The sequence below is a fragment of the Penicillium expansum genome (assembly GCF_000769745.1).
Source record: "Penicillium expansum strain MD-8 chromosome Unknown contig56, whole genome shotgun sequence".
In the NCBI taxonomy this organism is placed as follows: domain Eukaryota; kingdom Fungi; phylum Ascomycota; class Eurotiomycetes; order Eurotiales; family Aspergillaceae; genus Penicillium; species Penicillium expansum.
In genome coordinates this window covers 17,326-31,993 of record NW_015971225.1, presented here as the reverse complement: position 1 = coordinate 31,993, position 14,668 = coordinate 17,326, and the positions used below count along the sequence as shown (strand labels likewise).

General features: G+C 46.6%; 6 protein-coding genes across 6 annotated transcripts; 3 read left to right on the top strand and 3 right to left on the bottom strand.

Moving 5' to 3' along the window:
- Nucleotides 1–961: 961 nt before the first annotated feature.
- PEX2_021030 (CCR4-Not complex 3'-5'-exoribonuclease subunit Ccr4) lies at nt 962–3,285 on the bottom strand (the record flags this gene model as incomplete). Its single annotated transcript, XM_016739378.1, has 2 exons — nt 962–2,151; nt 2,223–3,285. 2 exons carry the CDS (start codon nt 3,283–3,285, stop codon nt 962–964), a joined length of 2,253 nt encoding a protein of 750 aa, XP_016601511.1.
- Nucleotides 3,286–6,101: 2,816 nt separating this feature from the next.
- On the top strand, nt 6,102–7,283 carry PEX2_021020 (class I SAM-dependent methyltransferase; the record flags this gene model as incomplete). The annotated part of the gene is made up of 1 exon (XM_016739377.1): nt 6,102–7,283. The coding sequence occupies one exon, from the start codon at nt 6,102–6,104 to the stop codon at nt 7,281–7,283; it is 1,182 nt and encodes a 393-aa protein (XP_016601510.1).
- A 528-nt stretch (nt 7,284–7,811) lies between these two features.
- On the bottom strand, nt 7,812–8,153 carry PEX2_021010 (uncharacterized protein; the record flags this gene model as incomplete). The annotated part of the gene is made up of 2 exons (XM_016739376.1): nt 7,812–8,017; nt 8,108–8,153. The coding sequence occupies 2 exons, from the start codon at nt 8,151–8,153 to the stop codon at nt 7,812–7,814; spliced, it is 252 nt and encodes an 83-aa protein (XP_016601509.1).
- Nucleotides 8,154–9,409: 1,256 nt separating this feature from the next.
- On the top strand, nt 9,410–9,760 carry PEX2_021000 (uncharacterized protein; the record flags this gene model as incomplete). The annotated part of the gene is made up of 1 exon (XM_016739375.1): nt 9,410–9,760. One exon carries the CDS (start codon nt 9,410–9,412, stop codon nt 9,758–9,760), a length of 351 nt encoding a protein of 116 aa, XP_016601508.1.
- Nucleotides 9,761–10,329: 569 nt separating this feature from the next.
- PEX2_020990 (NUDIX hydrolase) lies at nt 10,330–11,109 on the bottom strand (the record flags this gene model as incomplete). The annotated part of the gene is made up of 4 exons (XM_016739374.1): nt 10,330–10,568; nt 10,630–10,870; nt 10,927–11,019; nt 11,068–11,109. The coding sequence occupies 4 exons, from the start codon at nt 11,107–11,109 to the stop codon at nt 10,330–10,332; spliced, it is 615 nt and encodes a 204-aa protein (XP_016601507.1).
- Nucleotides 11,110–12,039: 930 nt separating this feature from the next.
- PEX2_020980 (aminoglycoside phosphotransferase family protein) lies at nt 12,040–13,139 on the top strand (the record flags this gene model as incomplete). Its single annotated transcript, XM_016739373.1, has 2 exons — nt 12,040–12,485; nt 12,554–13,139. 2 exons carry the CDS (start codon nt 12,040–12,042, stop codon nt 13,137–13,139), a joined length of 1,032 nt encoding a protein of 343 aa, XP_016601506.1.
- Nucleotides 13,140–14,668: the final 1,529 nt, after the last annotated feature.

The window sequence follows — 14,668 nt, the reverse complement described above, 5'->3', positions numbered from 1 at the left end:
CAGAGCAGACAGGGTATAGGAGGCTAAGAGCCAACTTCAGACTAATTAGCTCTCAAAAGGGCTACACCAGATATCATTTGTAGATGTTATGCTTATCAGTCTCTCCGAATCCCGGACCTATTCCGCGTGCTACTCCCATCCATGCACATACCTATATGTACATAAAGTACATAGTAGTTAGGGAAATCGTGCGTTCATTATAGTGCCACGATACATCCATATGCCCAAGGCTCCATGGCAAGGGCATGTTGGTCTACATTTACCAGCAACTCTACTGATCGTGTCTACAAAAGAAAACCGAAGACTGAAAATGAACAAAGCCACGCTCTATTCTTGATTGAACCTCGCATAGGACGAATGGCGCAATAAGCACGTACATGGAACAGACAGAACTCCCTTCGCCTGGAAAAAAAGAAAACGAAAAGCAACCTCGTCACGGGCAAAAATCAGATACCCTTCACCACCTGTTCCGCCCGAACACCAATCCCCGATCCTAAGCGTCGTGAAGCCGTCTCAGATGAGGTTAGAGATTAGGTGAAATGAAACCGAGATAAATCAGGAAACTTAAACGGAAGAAGACACAGGAGATGTAGAGAGTGAGGTTGAGGACAAAGAGGAGTGGTCGGAGGGAAGAGAGCATGCAAGGGAGTAAATGGGAGACTGCCACGCCGTTTCACTACATCCAACGGACACGAGGCAAGACCATCCATCGTTCGAGGAACAAATACTCCGCTAGCAAATCAAGAGGATACAGAGGATGATAAGCGAGAGGAAACGGAAGAAGGACGTTCATAAGCAGGAGAGAAAACACAAGAAAGAAGAAAAGGAATACGTAAAGAAACACCATAAGACGGCTGGCCAGAAAGCCACCACCCAAAAAGATTCCGAAATAACAAGCACGAAGGAAAGAAACCGGTTGGAAAAACACCCCATCTCCGAAGATTTCAAATGCTCCATGTCATCAGTGCCGTTGTGGCCCAAAGTCTGCCTCTACCACCTTGCCTTTCTTGCCCTTTACCGTAAACTCCGCAAGCAATGCGACGTGATCACTGGGGAAGTGGAAATTCGGGAACCCAGGCACGCGGCGTAGATATTCCTTGTCCACTTCGCCGAGCAACGCCGACACGTGAAGAGTGTTGGAAGAGTACCAGACGTAGTCGAGAATGGCAGTGAAGTCGGAAGTGTAGTTGGTGAAGCTCAACTCTCCCATGGAGGAGTAGGCTGACTTCAACTTGAAGGGATGTGTCATACCAACCCGGCTGAGGTTTCCGTAAAGTCGCTTCTCCAGATCGGGATGAGCTTCGGGAAGTCGTCCAGTGGAGATCAGGTTGTAAGCCGCAGACCCTGGTGAGGAGTTGAAATCACCGCACATGAGAACAGGGATCTGATCACCACTGGTGTACTCCATCGAAGGGGCCGGCTCCACGACGGGCGCGGTCTCTGAGCCACTTTCGGCCTCTGAGAAGCGGAATGCGGTCTTGTCCGTACAGGCAGGCCATTTGGCGTAGTTATCTGAGAGTTTGGTAATCTCCTCCATCAGAATCGCAGTCTGAATGAGCTTAACGTCCTTAAAGGCCGGGTCCCAATACAGATGAGCGTTCACACTGATGAAGCGAGCACCAGTTTGTCGGTTTTCCAAGAAGATCACAACGGCGATATGGTCCTTCTGCCACAGTCTGTTGTAGATATCATCTTGGCCCTTGGCGTCGGGTCGACGGACGGCTGTCTGACCAAAGTTGATCAATTGCTTGTCCAACAGGATGTACTTGCTTCCCTTGAAGAATGTAGCACATCCATCGACCATCCGAGCGTCTTCCTCTTGCATTCCCATTGCACGACCACGCGGCCAGTAAACACCTTTGTAGTCATTGTAGGCAAGCTGCTCTCGGAAGAAATTGTTGTAACTTCCTTGATCAACCTCTTGAAGGCAGACAATATCTGAGTTATGGGATCGTAATTCATTGAGAATAAGCTCGCGGCGGTATTCCCAGGACAGGACACGTGATGGCACATAGCCGTAATGCGATTGGGTGGCAGAAGAGTCACACAGGGTGTTGTATGACAGTACGGTGATCTTTTCCGTATTACTGTTGGACGAGGTTGAAGTATCATCAAGGATCACCCAGTCACGGTCAGGAGGAGGTAGGTGGACTATAATGATGAAGTTAGCGAAAAAATCTCGCGCAAATATGCTGAAAGCAGAACGAGCAGTTGAAACACACCTGGCATCTCTTCTCTCAGGTACTTGATGAGAGCCTTGGTTCCATCCTTCATTATCTGAGATTTGAGGACATCGTTCAGGGGATTGCCCTCAATGCCCAACGTTTCCAACCGGTAAAGATACCCCATTTCGTAAGGGAGGGTGCGAATGTTGTTATCGAAGAGAAGGAGTTTCTTCAGGTTTGAAAGCATGCCAAGTTCTTCTGGCAGCTCCGTTAATTCATTCCCTGACAGATCCAGATGATTCAACTTCCGCAGTTGTCCAATAGCCGGGGGCAGCACCTTCAACTTGTTAGAGTTGAGGTACAGCTTCTCAATGAAGCCATAGTTGAACAACGAGGTAGTCAAAGCGCGCAATCCTTGGCCACCGAAATCAAGCGCATTCCAACCCTGTCGGCTAGCTGGCTTCCCTGCAGATGCACCATTGCGCCCATCCGTCCCATTCTCTGTATCAGTGTTGCTGGAAATGAGCTGGATTCCTTTCGTTTGTTGAGCAATGACGCGGGCATGGTAGTGGGGAGAAGTGGCTTGTCTCGATTCCGCCGCAAGCTGGAGCTGCTGCTGCCAATGCTCGTTCATTGATTCATCAAGATCGTCGTCTGCGGTCGGTCCTCCGTTCTGCAAATGCGTCGAGGTGAAATGAGAAGTTGTCGTGGCGGCCAGTGCGCCGCCGGGGAAATTGTGTTGATGAGTGAGGTTGTGGGTCGCTTGTGTGTGATGGGCATGATGGTGCGGTTGCTGTGTGTGATGAGAGTGGTGGGTTTGCGATTGGAACTTCGGGATCGGCATGCCAAACCGCTGGTGGGCTTGACCGCCATTCATCATGACATGCTGACCTTGGTGGGTTTGGCCGTACATGGTGTTAAAAGGGCTGAGAGCAGCAGCCTGGTTTAGGGCAGGGGAGCGAGAGGGGGAGGGGGTGTCGGTGTTGAATTTCAGTCGACCCGTCGGGGAATTGGTCCCGTTTCGAACGATGTGTCGCTGGTGAGGGTTCTGCTGTGCTTGAGCTTGGAAGTAGAACTGCCCGGCCCCAGGCTGCTGGAACCTGTAGGTACCATCTGCCATTTAACGTGGCAGACGAGACCGTGTTTTGTTTCCCTGGTGGAAAACCTGTTGGTTGGTGGGCGGCGCTAAGTTGAGTTCGGTCGAGGAGAGGAGAGGAGAGGATCGGAGACGGTCTCTTCTCTTCTTCCACATAGAGGCCTAAGGCAAAACCACCTGTATCAAACCACGATTGAAGGTCGCCGGTGACTTTGGCACTGGGAGTATCTTTAGGTGTGCAATGGGGCGGTACCTAAGGGCGGAGATTGGGCGGAAGGGTCAAAAAGAAGGCGTGATCGGAAAAGCAAAAAGAGATCGAGTGACGGGAAGTCGAAGAAAAACCAGTGGGGCAAGATTGACGTAGCAAAGATGAGCAAACCAGACGATTGTCTCCAGGTCGATGAGGACGTCTTGAGATGACACTGGTGGTTTGCAGCGAGGCGGGAGTCACGGGATCACGTGAATCGCCGCAAGGGCCAAAGCCTTTCCCAGATTTGATGAGCTTGGCTTGCCAAGACACAGTCGATGTTTCTCAAATGTTTGATGTTTGATATCTTTATTGTTGGGGGAAAGGTTTGGTATCGATCATATATTCTTCATCTATCTTGCACTTTCACTTTCACGTTACTTTTGCGACCGATGGGACTGTTTATATGAGAACCAGCCACGTGGTTGACTTTGCCTGTCAAAAACTATGGGCGTACGCAACTGTCTTTGGCAAGTCGAACCTGCATTGGATTTTGATTCTGGCTAAACATCTTGTTTGAAGCTAACCAACACTACGGGGGTACATCTGAAAGAAATTAGGGCTTAGAAGGGATATATAGCCTAGGGGTGCGGCAAAGACAGAAACAGACCTGGATCAGAAGATCGAAAGAATGAACAATGGCCTGACCTATTCTAAACCCTCGCTAATAATATCTAATACTTTTAAAATTGAGTCTGATCGTTTGATTTTCTCCTAAGTGTCAGAGAATCATAGAACCATTGTGGCAAAGTAGTTCAGGTCAGCTTGAAGCTCCCCTTGGCATGAACTACTTGGGCGAGACAGAAAAGCCACCAATGGAGTAATTTTTGATCAATTCCACAAACTCCATATCGTATGATTAAAGACAGAGTGCAACCTTAGAACGCCGATAAATTATATCACTATGGTGATCACTAGTGAATGCCTTAAAACATCATCCTCACATGGATCTATACGGAGCAGAAAGAATCACTAATAAATGATGTTAAATGATGTCTAGATAGAGATTTTTTTAGAGATAATTTCAGTCATCAAATGGCGTCTAGGCAGACTGTTTTTGAGCCCTAATGAATATAGAGATCCCGTTCATGATACCTAGATGTATGTATATTGTATAGCTTCTGCGAGGTAGCACAGACCTAGCATACTCGCATATTCACAAATAAAAGGTGATAACTCCAACGGCTTAATGTGACCACAATTCTTCTATACAACATACGGAGTATAGAGTACACAGTTACCTTCATCTTCTTACTGATCATATTTGCCTCTCCAACGCCGCGTATTCCCGTGTGAAAAGTCAAACTAGTCCTAATCAAAAGTACGTGGCAGACGCTATTGTGTCGATCGAATTCTCGTATCATTCTGCAGGTACGTTTAATTTAATACCGAGCGGAAAGGGCACGGATCACAGTGCAGACCAAGACGATCGCGTGGAATAGCCGATAGCATAAGTGCCTACCTAGGTAGACTTAGCGTTGGGGCACGGGGTAAGCCGGTACATTCCCAAAGGTATCAGATAGAGAGACAATGGCGAGCTAAGTCTCAGACAGTTGGGGGCCCAGACTGCGGATCCAATTAATAAATCACACCCTATGGATATGACGGGTAGGGATCTCCGACAGTTGTGTATCCAGTTTTACCGTTTGGATAATATAAAATACGCATTAATGCATATCTACTACTAGTTCTCTGTCCAATTTTTGCTACAAAGTATATACTTTGGATTTATGCATCTTATCAATCAGAAGAAAGGGAGCATTTTCCTAAATCAGGTATTCCTTTTGACATTTATACTCTATACAGAGTACGGAGTACTCCGTCTATGTTATATATATGATTCTAGACTAGGCTGAAAATTGTGTATCAATATTCCCCATAAAATAACAAAAAAGCAACGATGAACTATGCGATATAATACATAACTTCTATACGAAGTAGTTCCTACCGCATTTAGCCAGTATTTCCCTTCCGGCGATCGAGCCATGGGCCTTAAATGGGAGTCATGATGTCAATGCCTATATATAAAAATATAGGGAAGACTCCAAATCTTCAGGGTAAAACGAATGTACATACTCCGTACTATTGACCCCAATACTGATATTTCACGGAGTAAAGTACTGTTACTGTTACCGTGAAGGGACTAAACTAGACTCGAGTGGATATTCAACTTCCAGGGGTTAGACCAGCTTTTCTCTTCTCTTCTTCTCCCCCATTTCTTCTCGAACTTCTCGAAGAATTTACTCCTTAGAGTTTCTATCTACGCAAAGACTAAAGGGCTATCTTCAATTTCAGTACTTTTTATCTTGACGTTGAACAAGAAATTTCTTCAGCTCTGCGCCCGGCTGCACTAGGGATAATTTCCGAACCCGCTTTGATCCCCGTCGCCTTCCTGTTCGACTCTTAATTTTTTTCTTCTATTTTTCCATTTTAATTCTTATTTCCCTCGGAATTATCTTCCACTCGAAAAAAAAGCCTTCAAAAAAAAGCATGCCTCGTTCATGAAAACTTCAATCTTGCGCCGAGAATGCGACCGGACCCACAACCTTCAGAGTCATAGGGGACACCAATCGATATACTTGAGGAAAGCGATATGGACATGATGGCACTGGGGTTCTCAGGCGCAGTTGCCTCCGGCTCCGACCTACACTCCAACCTGAGCTCGACACTGGCCGCAACCTCCTCCTCGTCATTGAATTCACTCACGGATTATTCAACATACCCTCTGATGCGCCTTGGTGACCGCACCTACTTTCGTGACCCGGAGAATGTCTACCCTTTGCCTTGCGACATGCCTGAGATCCATCGCCAAAGCCTGCGCACGTTGATGCTGCTGCGCGTCCTCGGCGGCCCATTTTGCAACCCCCACTTAGCCAATCGGCCGCCCAAACGCATCCTGGAGATCGCATGCGGGTCCGGGCTGTGGTCTGGTCTGTGCCACGAATACTTCGCCCGCAGGGGCCACCCCGATGTGGCTTTTGCCGGGATAGATGTGATCTCCATTGCACCGGATATGCGCAAGCAGGGAATGAACTGGCAATTCAAACGTCATGACCTACGCCGACCCCGCTTGCCCTTCCCGGACGACTATTTCGATTTCGTGTTCATCAAAGATGCTGGCATGTGTCCTTCCAGTCCCGCGCAATCCGCATCGGGCCTGAGCGAGCCCCTGCGTGTGTTGAAGTCCGGGGGAATCTTAGAGGTGTGGGATTCGGACTGGAGCTTCCGCTCGCTCCTGCCAAATCCGGCTCCGGCACGCAAAACAAATCCGAAAGAACAGGAGATCGCCGATGCAACGGCTACTTATACATTCTCCTCTGCCACGCCATTCACACGAGCGCAGAACAAGTTCGTGATTGATTATAATTCCTGGGTGGAGAAGTCGTTCGACCGTCTCAAATTGACATCGCTCCCGTGTGCGACCATCGGTCTATCCTTCAACTCCGAAGTGGACTTGTTAGAAAATGTCGACAGTCGCCGCGTCGCAATCCCCCTAGGTGACTTGCGCTGGGAGCGAGACGGCCAAGGCAAGGATTCCAAGAATCGACCACGAAAGGCCCTGACTCCAGAGCAAATCTCCATCCGGCGGACAGCTCTACTCACCACAATCCAGATGATTGAAGGGCTGGAGCCGATATTGATGGAGTCTAGCGGAAAGGGCCGTGACGAATGGGACCGATGGTGGGCTGCAATGACAGCCGACCTCTTGCAGAAAGGCGGACTCACCAGCGGTGAGTGCCTTGAAGTGAGCGCCTGGTGGGGTCAAAAAAAATGAACCCCTTGAGTCAATTTGGAGTTCCGGTGGGCAAAAGTCAAGTAGCGACCATTCTGCACTTTGTATTGGTGATACCCCCAATTTTATTTCTGTCTTTCTGGGTTTCTAACATGCATATGATCTGAACATTTCTGAAGAAGAGGTGAGAGCCCTTGAGATATTAGGCCTCACTTCCATATCGTTTTTTCAGCGTTCGGTATCGCTTCAAATAGTACCTGGGTTATTTTATCTTGTCAGTTGCCATCAACGCAAAGTCTTGTGGTGGGGATCAAAATAGTTCTTGCATGATGCCATGATAATGAGGAGTGAATCTATGCACAGTGTATCTAGCCCGACACTACCCCATTATGGGAGCAATGTATAGAAGAATGACATGTACTAATGATTCCACTGTGCTTCCGAATGATTGTAATCCCGAAATATAGGCAGTAAAATGAGGAAGGTGGTCGGATGGAACACTGCGATATAGAAGGTAGGGAGGAAATGGAGGGATGGAGGGACCAGTCTTACAGTGCTTCCACTTCTGCATTAAATGATTAGCAATAAATTCTCAACTGTGACCAAGTATAGGGATATGTATCCCAGCGAAAAAAGACACCACCCACCTTTCTTCACAAACTCAGCCCTCGCTATCCCCTTGCGAATCTGCTCCTCGTCGGTAATCTGAGTCTGACTTGCAAACGCACGGTGTAACCGATCTCGGAAATACTGATAGCCCAGAGGATATTCCCTTCCTAAGAACAGAAGCTCTACATCTCGGGTTATTAGCATGTAACAGATGAGTTGAGAGTTCAAGTCGATGCATGACGCGGACGGCTTCATACCTTTATAGACGTTAATGACCTGTCGGCGCAGCTCGGGATTTACCATTGTCGCTCCATCCAAGAACAAGGACTGTTCTGATGAAAAGTTGGGTGATGGGGATGCGGTGCAACGAAGGTACGCGGCTGAGAAGCTTCCAGGCTTCGGGTGTTATCGGTGACGTGCGTAGCGGAGTTCCAGGGTTACTCCATGTCCATGTCATGTGGGTGTTTATATACGCTAGGTGTATATACTACCTACGTACCTATTTTGGTGGTAATTTAGATATTCTTCTCCTCTTCTTACATTCACTTGAGATTTTAGAACCAAAAATACATAAAATAATATCATTACAGCGTCAACTTCAAACCCCCTATAGTCACGCGGGGTTCTAGCCGACCTGACCTCGGGATACTGGCCCAAGCTTCTGGTTATCGGTTATCGGAGAGCTGTCCAACGAAGAACTGTCTCTCCGCAACTACGCGACATGCTTCCTCAATCGGCTTTTCGAGCGCAGCTATCTGCCTCAGTCTCTCTGTGCTCAAATAGCACACGTCGTCTCTTCTCTGTAACTTCCGCGGCCTTCAACGTCCAGAAACTCTCCGATTCGGTCTCAACCCCGATCAATCCACGATGGCTCACAATGACCAAGCGAAGGGTCGGGAAGTGCATGATGTTTGGGATGAAGCCAGCTCAGATTGACGAGGGGGGCAAGATTCTACAGCAATTGGCCAAAGAATGGCGGGAACTTATTGCTGGAAGTGAGGGATTCCTCACGGATAGGAAACGGCGCAGTCTATATCGCCATAATGTGGTCTGGGGAGAACAGGTATGAGCTTGGGTTATATTGCTTGGTCCGTATTTTGCATGAGGGTTATTAATGATAAGTCTACTTTTGGTGGATTAGGATATTATGGTGAGAACATTCGTGCCCCCTACCTGCTACGCTTACTGCATGGGCTATATTGGATTTCTAAGCCAAAGCTAATATGGATAATAGGGTATGCTCCGTCCCTTTTTTTTATATTTCTCCTCGCCAATCCATAGATCATACCGTACTAACTGGTCCGCTAAGGTCACGTCAACAACGTTACTTATGTTCGATACGCCGAAACAGCTCGAGTTAACTGGACACGCAATATCGGCAATCATATCGATACCGCAAATAAAAAAGAATGGATAAACTTGCTTGGTAATACGGGAATCGGGCTCATCCTGAAGAGTATCAAGGTCGACTACAAATTTGTACTGTATCCCCGAGACCCAAAACCCGCACCGCTGGGGCAGCACCAGAGTGGACCTATTTGCTCACTATCACACAGCCCATGGAATCTCCGGACAAAATTACTGTCTACCAAAAGTTGATCCCAGACCCGTCTAGGCATCTTTCAGCGCAATCGGCATTCCGACTCGAAGTCATGATCTTGTCTGAAGCTCACCAACGCCCTGCTGCTCGTTGCTTCGAGGATATCGTGATCTATGATTACAAGCAGAATCGCAAGACTGTCACTATCCCGCCATTTATCATGGAGCAGTTTGAGTCCATGTGGAAGCAGCAGGAGCAGGAGAAAGAGAACTGGAAGCAGCATATTGCTGATATCGAAAATCGGGTCCGGAATCTTGAGCTTGAAAGCTGGGATCGGGCCGATGCTGTGGAGGACAACGGGTCTGCGTGAGAGTGATTGCAATGGGTAGAGACATTGAAGAACGGATCATATGGGGCTGCGGACGACTATGTTTCCTTGTCATTTTGTTAGGCACTTGATTGACAGCTGCAGTTCTCTGCGCTTTGTACATACGCATTCCAAGTCTCAAGTACGCCTAACTGATGGAATCTTAGAGGAAGGGAATATGGTCATATTAAAATAGTATCTGCGGCAATGACCGACTTCTCATTTCAAAGGTGACTTGGGACTTATCCAGGTGTGAGTAGTACAAGATAGCACCCGTAGGCTTGAAGGTGTCACATTATGTATGTAGTCCGCTGGGTCTGAGCCGTGATCAACAGCAGCCCTAATTCATACATAGTTCAACTGCTCTCTTGGTTGTTCTCCAGGTCCTAGCACTGGATTCACCCGTTGTTTTAGGGGCCTACAGAGATCACTGTGTGAATGTATCATTAATTTTATTCGTATTGCCAAGGAACCATTGACCTAAGCACAGTCTACAAGATTTACAACATGAGGGTCGCATCCTTGCAAATCAAAGACAGTAAACCACCATCTAAATCTATTGTTCAAACAACTCAAAGCTTAAACCTCTTTGCAATCTCAATCCCCTCCGCAATAGATCCCACCCGGGCGTCAATCGCATACCCTTCACTCTCCAACTTTTGCAACTCAGCCGAAAGCTCCGATACCGGAAGTGTGAAACACTCGATAAACTCATTATCCTCGAGATCAGGCTTTGGATTCTGGTTTTCTGGAAGAGACATGTCAACCTGAACGTAAACCATGTGGAAATTGGCATTGCAGAAGCCAGGATCTAGGTAAGTATCTCAAGTCAGCTAATATTCAACAGTAAGACGAACAATGGGCTCACGAACCATTGTACATAATCCCAGTAGTTTTATCAGCAACGCCAATGTACCCAGTCTCTTCTTTCAGCTCTCGGACTGCAGTTTGTTCAATTGTCTCCCCTGCGTCGATCAACCCTGCGGGGAGTTCTATGACAACTTGGTCAATTGGAGGCCGGTATTGCTTCTCCAAAAGGATCTCAGAGCCATTCTTCTTATTCAGAAACGCGACGATGTTGACTCCGTCGACAGATGAGTCTGTCGGCCTTGTCTACGAGTTGATTAGGTCGTTACAGTTGGATTTATATAGAATCTCAAAATTCGTACCTGGCGCTCAGCGGACTCCCAGTCTCTTTTGACTCCGTTGGGATCAATGTAGTTTGTTTTGACTAGTCTTTTCCATTTGGCTTCTTGGGAAGCCTTGAGGTCATAAGTAGCTGGGGGTATAGTTAGGCTAGGAACACATACCAAGGGTTCTCGTGAGAGAAATGTGGACTTGAGGTGCGTCATTTTATGAATTGATCCCTCGACGCTTCAGAATAGGAATTGAGCTACGAGAAAATGTGACCTAGGTACTAGGTTCCAAGATTTCTCTCGATTGATTGCAACCTTTTGAGGTGGGCAGCCCTGGAGGTGCCTGCGGACGGGTGGGACATAAGATGACTAATGTGGTGCTGGCCATCTGGGCACCTGGGTGCTCAGATTGACAGCCTCGGGGGTGCTGGTTATATTGTACTGGTCATTTCTTTTCAAACCTACCTATATATACAACATAATACTGACTATAATCTAGGATGGTCCCTACAAGGAACTTTTCTGATATAAATCGAATGAATTTTGGATTATTCTAGATATACAGCTGGGCTACCCCGGAGCTTAGGTACTTAGGAGCTCCGCCTAGGCAGGTCCCGGACACCTGGAGTGAACCTGGCATTCTACGCTTTGAACACCCCTTTAGATATATATCGACAAGCGTAACTTCTTCAGCATTAGTAAATAAGAGGTAGCTACTCAGAAAGCTGCGTGTATTCTACTCCCCAAACTTAGAGGGATTTACTTCAACTTCTTAGCTGAAAGGAACCGAACGCTCCTGGGGCTTCATTTTACAAGGTTTCAACAACTGATAAATATGCGTCCCAAGTCAATCACAACAGTCTATAAAAACAACACTAAGAAGGTTCAAAATAGAAAGAATACGGACAAACTATTATCCTGTATGGAGTATGGTTGGTAACTGTCTATAAATTTCTAGCATCACTCACCAATATTTTCCCCGCATCGCTCAATCACCACATTCTAGCAGGCATTGTTTACTGCCTACTGATATCTGGGAAACCGCGTTTTCTACTTATGCCATTTATTCTGCGTTCTATTCTTGGCTTGGACAGAAGCTCCCATCTTCGCGCTTTTCCGCCTGCTTGAACGCCAGCATTATTTAATATGAGATCTGAGAACCAGGAATATTCAGTCGATCAGGAAATTGCCAACTTCTTCCAAAAGGCATCTGTAGACCGCTCATCCTGTGATGATCGAGCACAGAAACTCGTGGGAGGCACTGTGACCCCCATTGCAGTGCAAGGCGCTTCCAGTTATTCTGTATACGCCGGTCCAAATCACGAATATGTGGTGCAGTTCCGACTAAGGTCTCTTTGGCTGAAGACAGAAATTGCAAATATTGCCAGCAAGATATATGGATCCTTGGTGCCCTCCGTCTCTTGTTACGGTCAAATTGGAAGAGATGTTAGTGGGAAGGAACGTCTCTCTCTCTATGTGATGAGTCGGGTGAAAGGCATTCGCCATCTCGATTTTGTCAATGCGCATAATCTCCCAGAGAACTCGCCCGAGTACTTTACTTGGAGAGAGAATCTGATCTCCGACGTTGCTAGGTATGTTTAGAGTTGGCTATATTATAATAATGATCTGACCCGAACATCCATAAATAAAGAGTCTTTAGTCTCACATGGAAAACCTCGCTGAATGTCGACGCATCGTTTCGTGAAAATCTCTATCAAAGATATGACGAAGACCTGCGGCTGCTCTTAGCTGCTCTCCCTAATCGCTTCCACGCAATCATTCAACAATCGATTGACGCTCTACCTGCTATTTTTTCGCTGCCTATGGTCCTTCTTCACAAGGATTTTGGTATGCGCAATGTCATGGTTGATGCCGACAATAACCATCTAATCGGAATCATTGACTGGGCCGAAGCAGAAATTGGTCCCTTCGGAACAAACCTACATTGTCTCCAGCAGTTTATGAGCAAATATCGCCTTGGTGTTGGCTGGATTCGATATCGTAATTATGACACTTTAAACAACAACTTTTGGAAGATCCTTTCCGTAGGCGCTGGGCTCGAGGAGGAGACGATCCGAACTATAAAATCCGCAATGATTGTCGGCCTTTTACTTTCCCATGGATTTACGAGCCGCCTTGCCAATATGCCGAAGCCTGAGCCCATCCGCGACGATGAAAGCGGAGCTTTCGAGATGCTTGGGTTGGATAGCTTACTTATCGTTCCTGCTACGAAGCTTGTGGATTAGCTATGAGTACTACAGACAGTGATGCAAGACTTGACTCCATTGTTGTCTACAAGTGAATAAATATGCGAACGGAGAGCAGATGTGCGGCTATATCACTGTCATACGTATAGAATAGTGGTGTCGTCTCAGAGAAAGTCTCTCCCAAGAACACAATGCTGCTAGGGGAATGTCCGGGGGCGAAGATGATTTGAAGTCTCAAATCAAAATGGGTATAAGTGATACCATACGGTAGTATGGTCGAAAAAGGAATACTTAGTGCAAGATAGCACTACAAGGCTCCTTCTGCGCCACAATAGTCACCTTGTATCCCGGCTAGGTGCCCGCCCATCTTGGAAGGTTGAAATCAATTGGGACAATTCTTACAATCTACATACACTTGTAGGTAGGGTCAGCCTTTCTGCCGAGGGCAGATAGGATCTTTCAAGGTTTATTCCTCGCCTAGATTGATCTTCCTTCCTCTCTTTCTTCCTCGCGATAAACAGTTCAATCTAATCATGTTCTCTTTTCCATCTTGTCTTCTCTATATCATCACCATAAGTAGTTCGGTCAAAATCGGCAAAAGAAGTATGCAAAGGTCACTGTGGGAAATCAAACCCAGTATGAAGTGCAGTAATGACAATCGGAATTAAGATGATTGTAAAAAGGGGTCAACATGGTTCTAAGGCTTCAGGTGTAGTAATTTGACAATCGTACTAGTCAAGATCAGCCAAAGATCTTGGTTCAATATAAAGTTAACTTTGTGTGGGGGATGGAATGTGAGTCTCGGGTCACTTTTCCCATCGAAGCATAGGTAGCATTTTTATGTATTGTGAAGAATCTTATCTATCCCTTGTTCATTTCTTGAGGGTTTTATGTATGGCTTTCTTTTCCTAATATTTCCAAAGTCATTACTGGATGGGCAAGAGGTCCAGTTTCAGACACATCAAGCGGAATTTGAGTATATGGGCCATGTCCTTCTGATACATGTGTGCTTCGTAATACACTACACATGTAAAAACAGTATTCATGCGCGCACCTATAGAGTATGCATTTGCTCCTAACTACATATATTGTAGGTTCCTGATGGCGGCATTCAATTAGTACACACTAACTACATGCGGCGAAAAGTAAACTCTAAAAAGATTCCAAGGGTGGCCTCGATGAACAATGATTGACTGATCTATGGAAGGCCTGAAGCTAATATTTGTATAAGTGAATGCATAATTCTCTTTAAAGAGACCGAGAAACGTTCACAAGTTTAGCCAAATTTTCATATTACATCCGAGACCCTGCCGCGCTAGGAGGTGAGAGCCGGAGCCAGTAGGAAAAGCAAAAGGATCGACCTTAAAAATTCGAAGTTTATCGGACCCAAGCAGAAGCCGGTTCTAAAAGAGACTAAGTGGACACGCTAGTGGAAGTGGTTGCCATTTTCCAAAATTTTGTGACCTATTTTTGTGAACTTTGGACTGGAAACCTAGAAATCTAGAAACGTAGAAGTGTACAGTGTCCAAGTGATCGTGGTTGTACAATATAACCAGAATGGTAGGGCT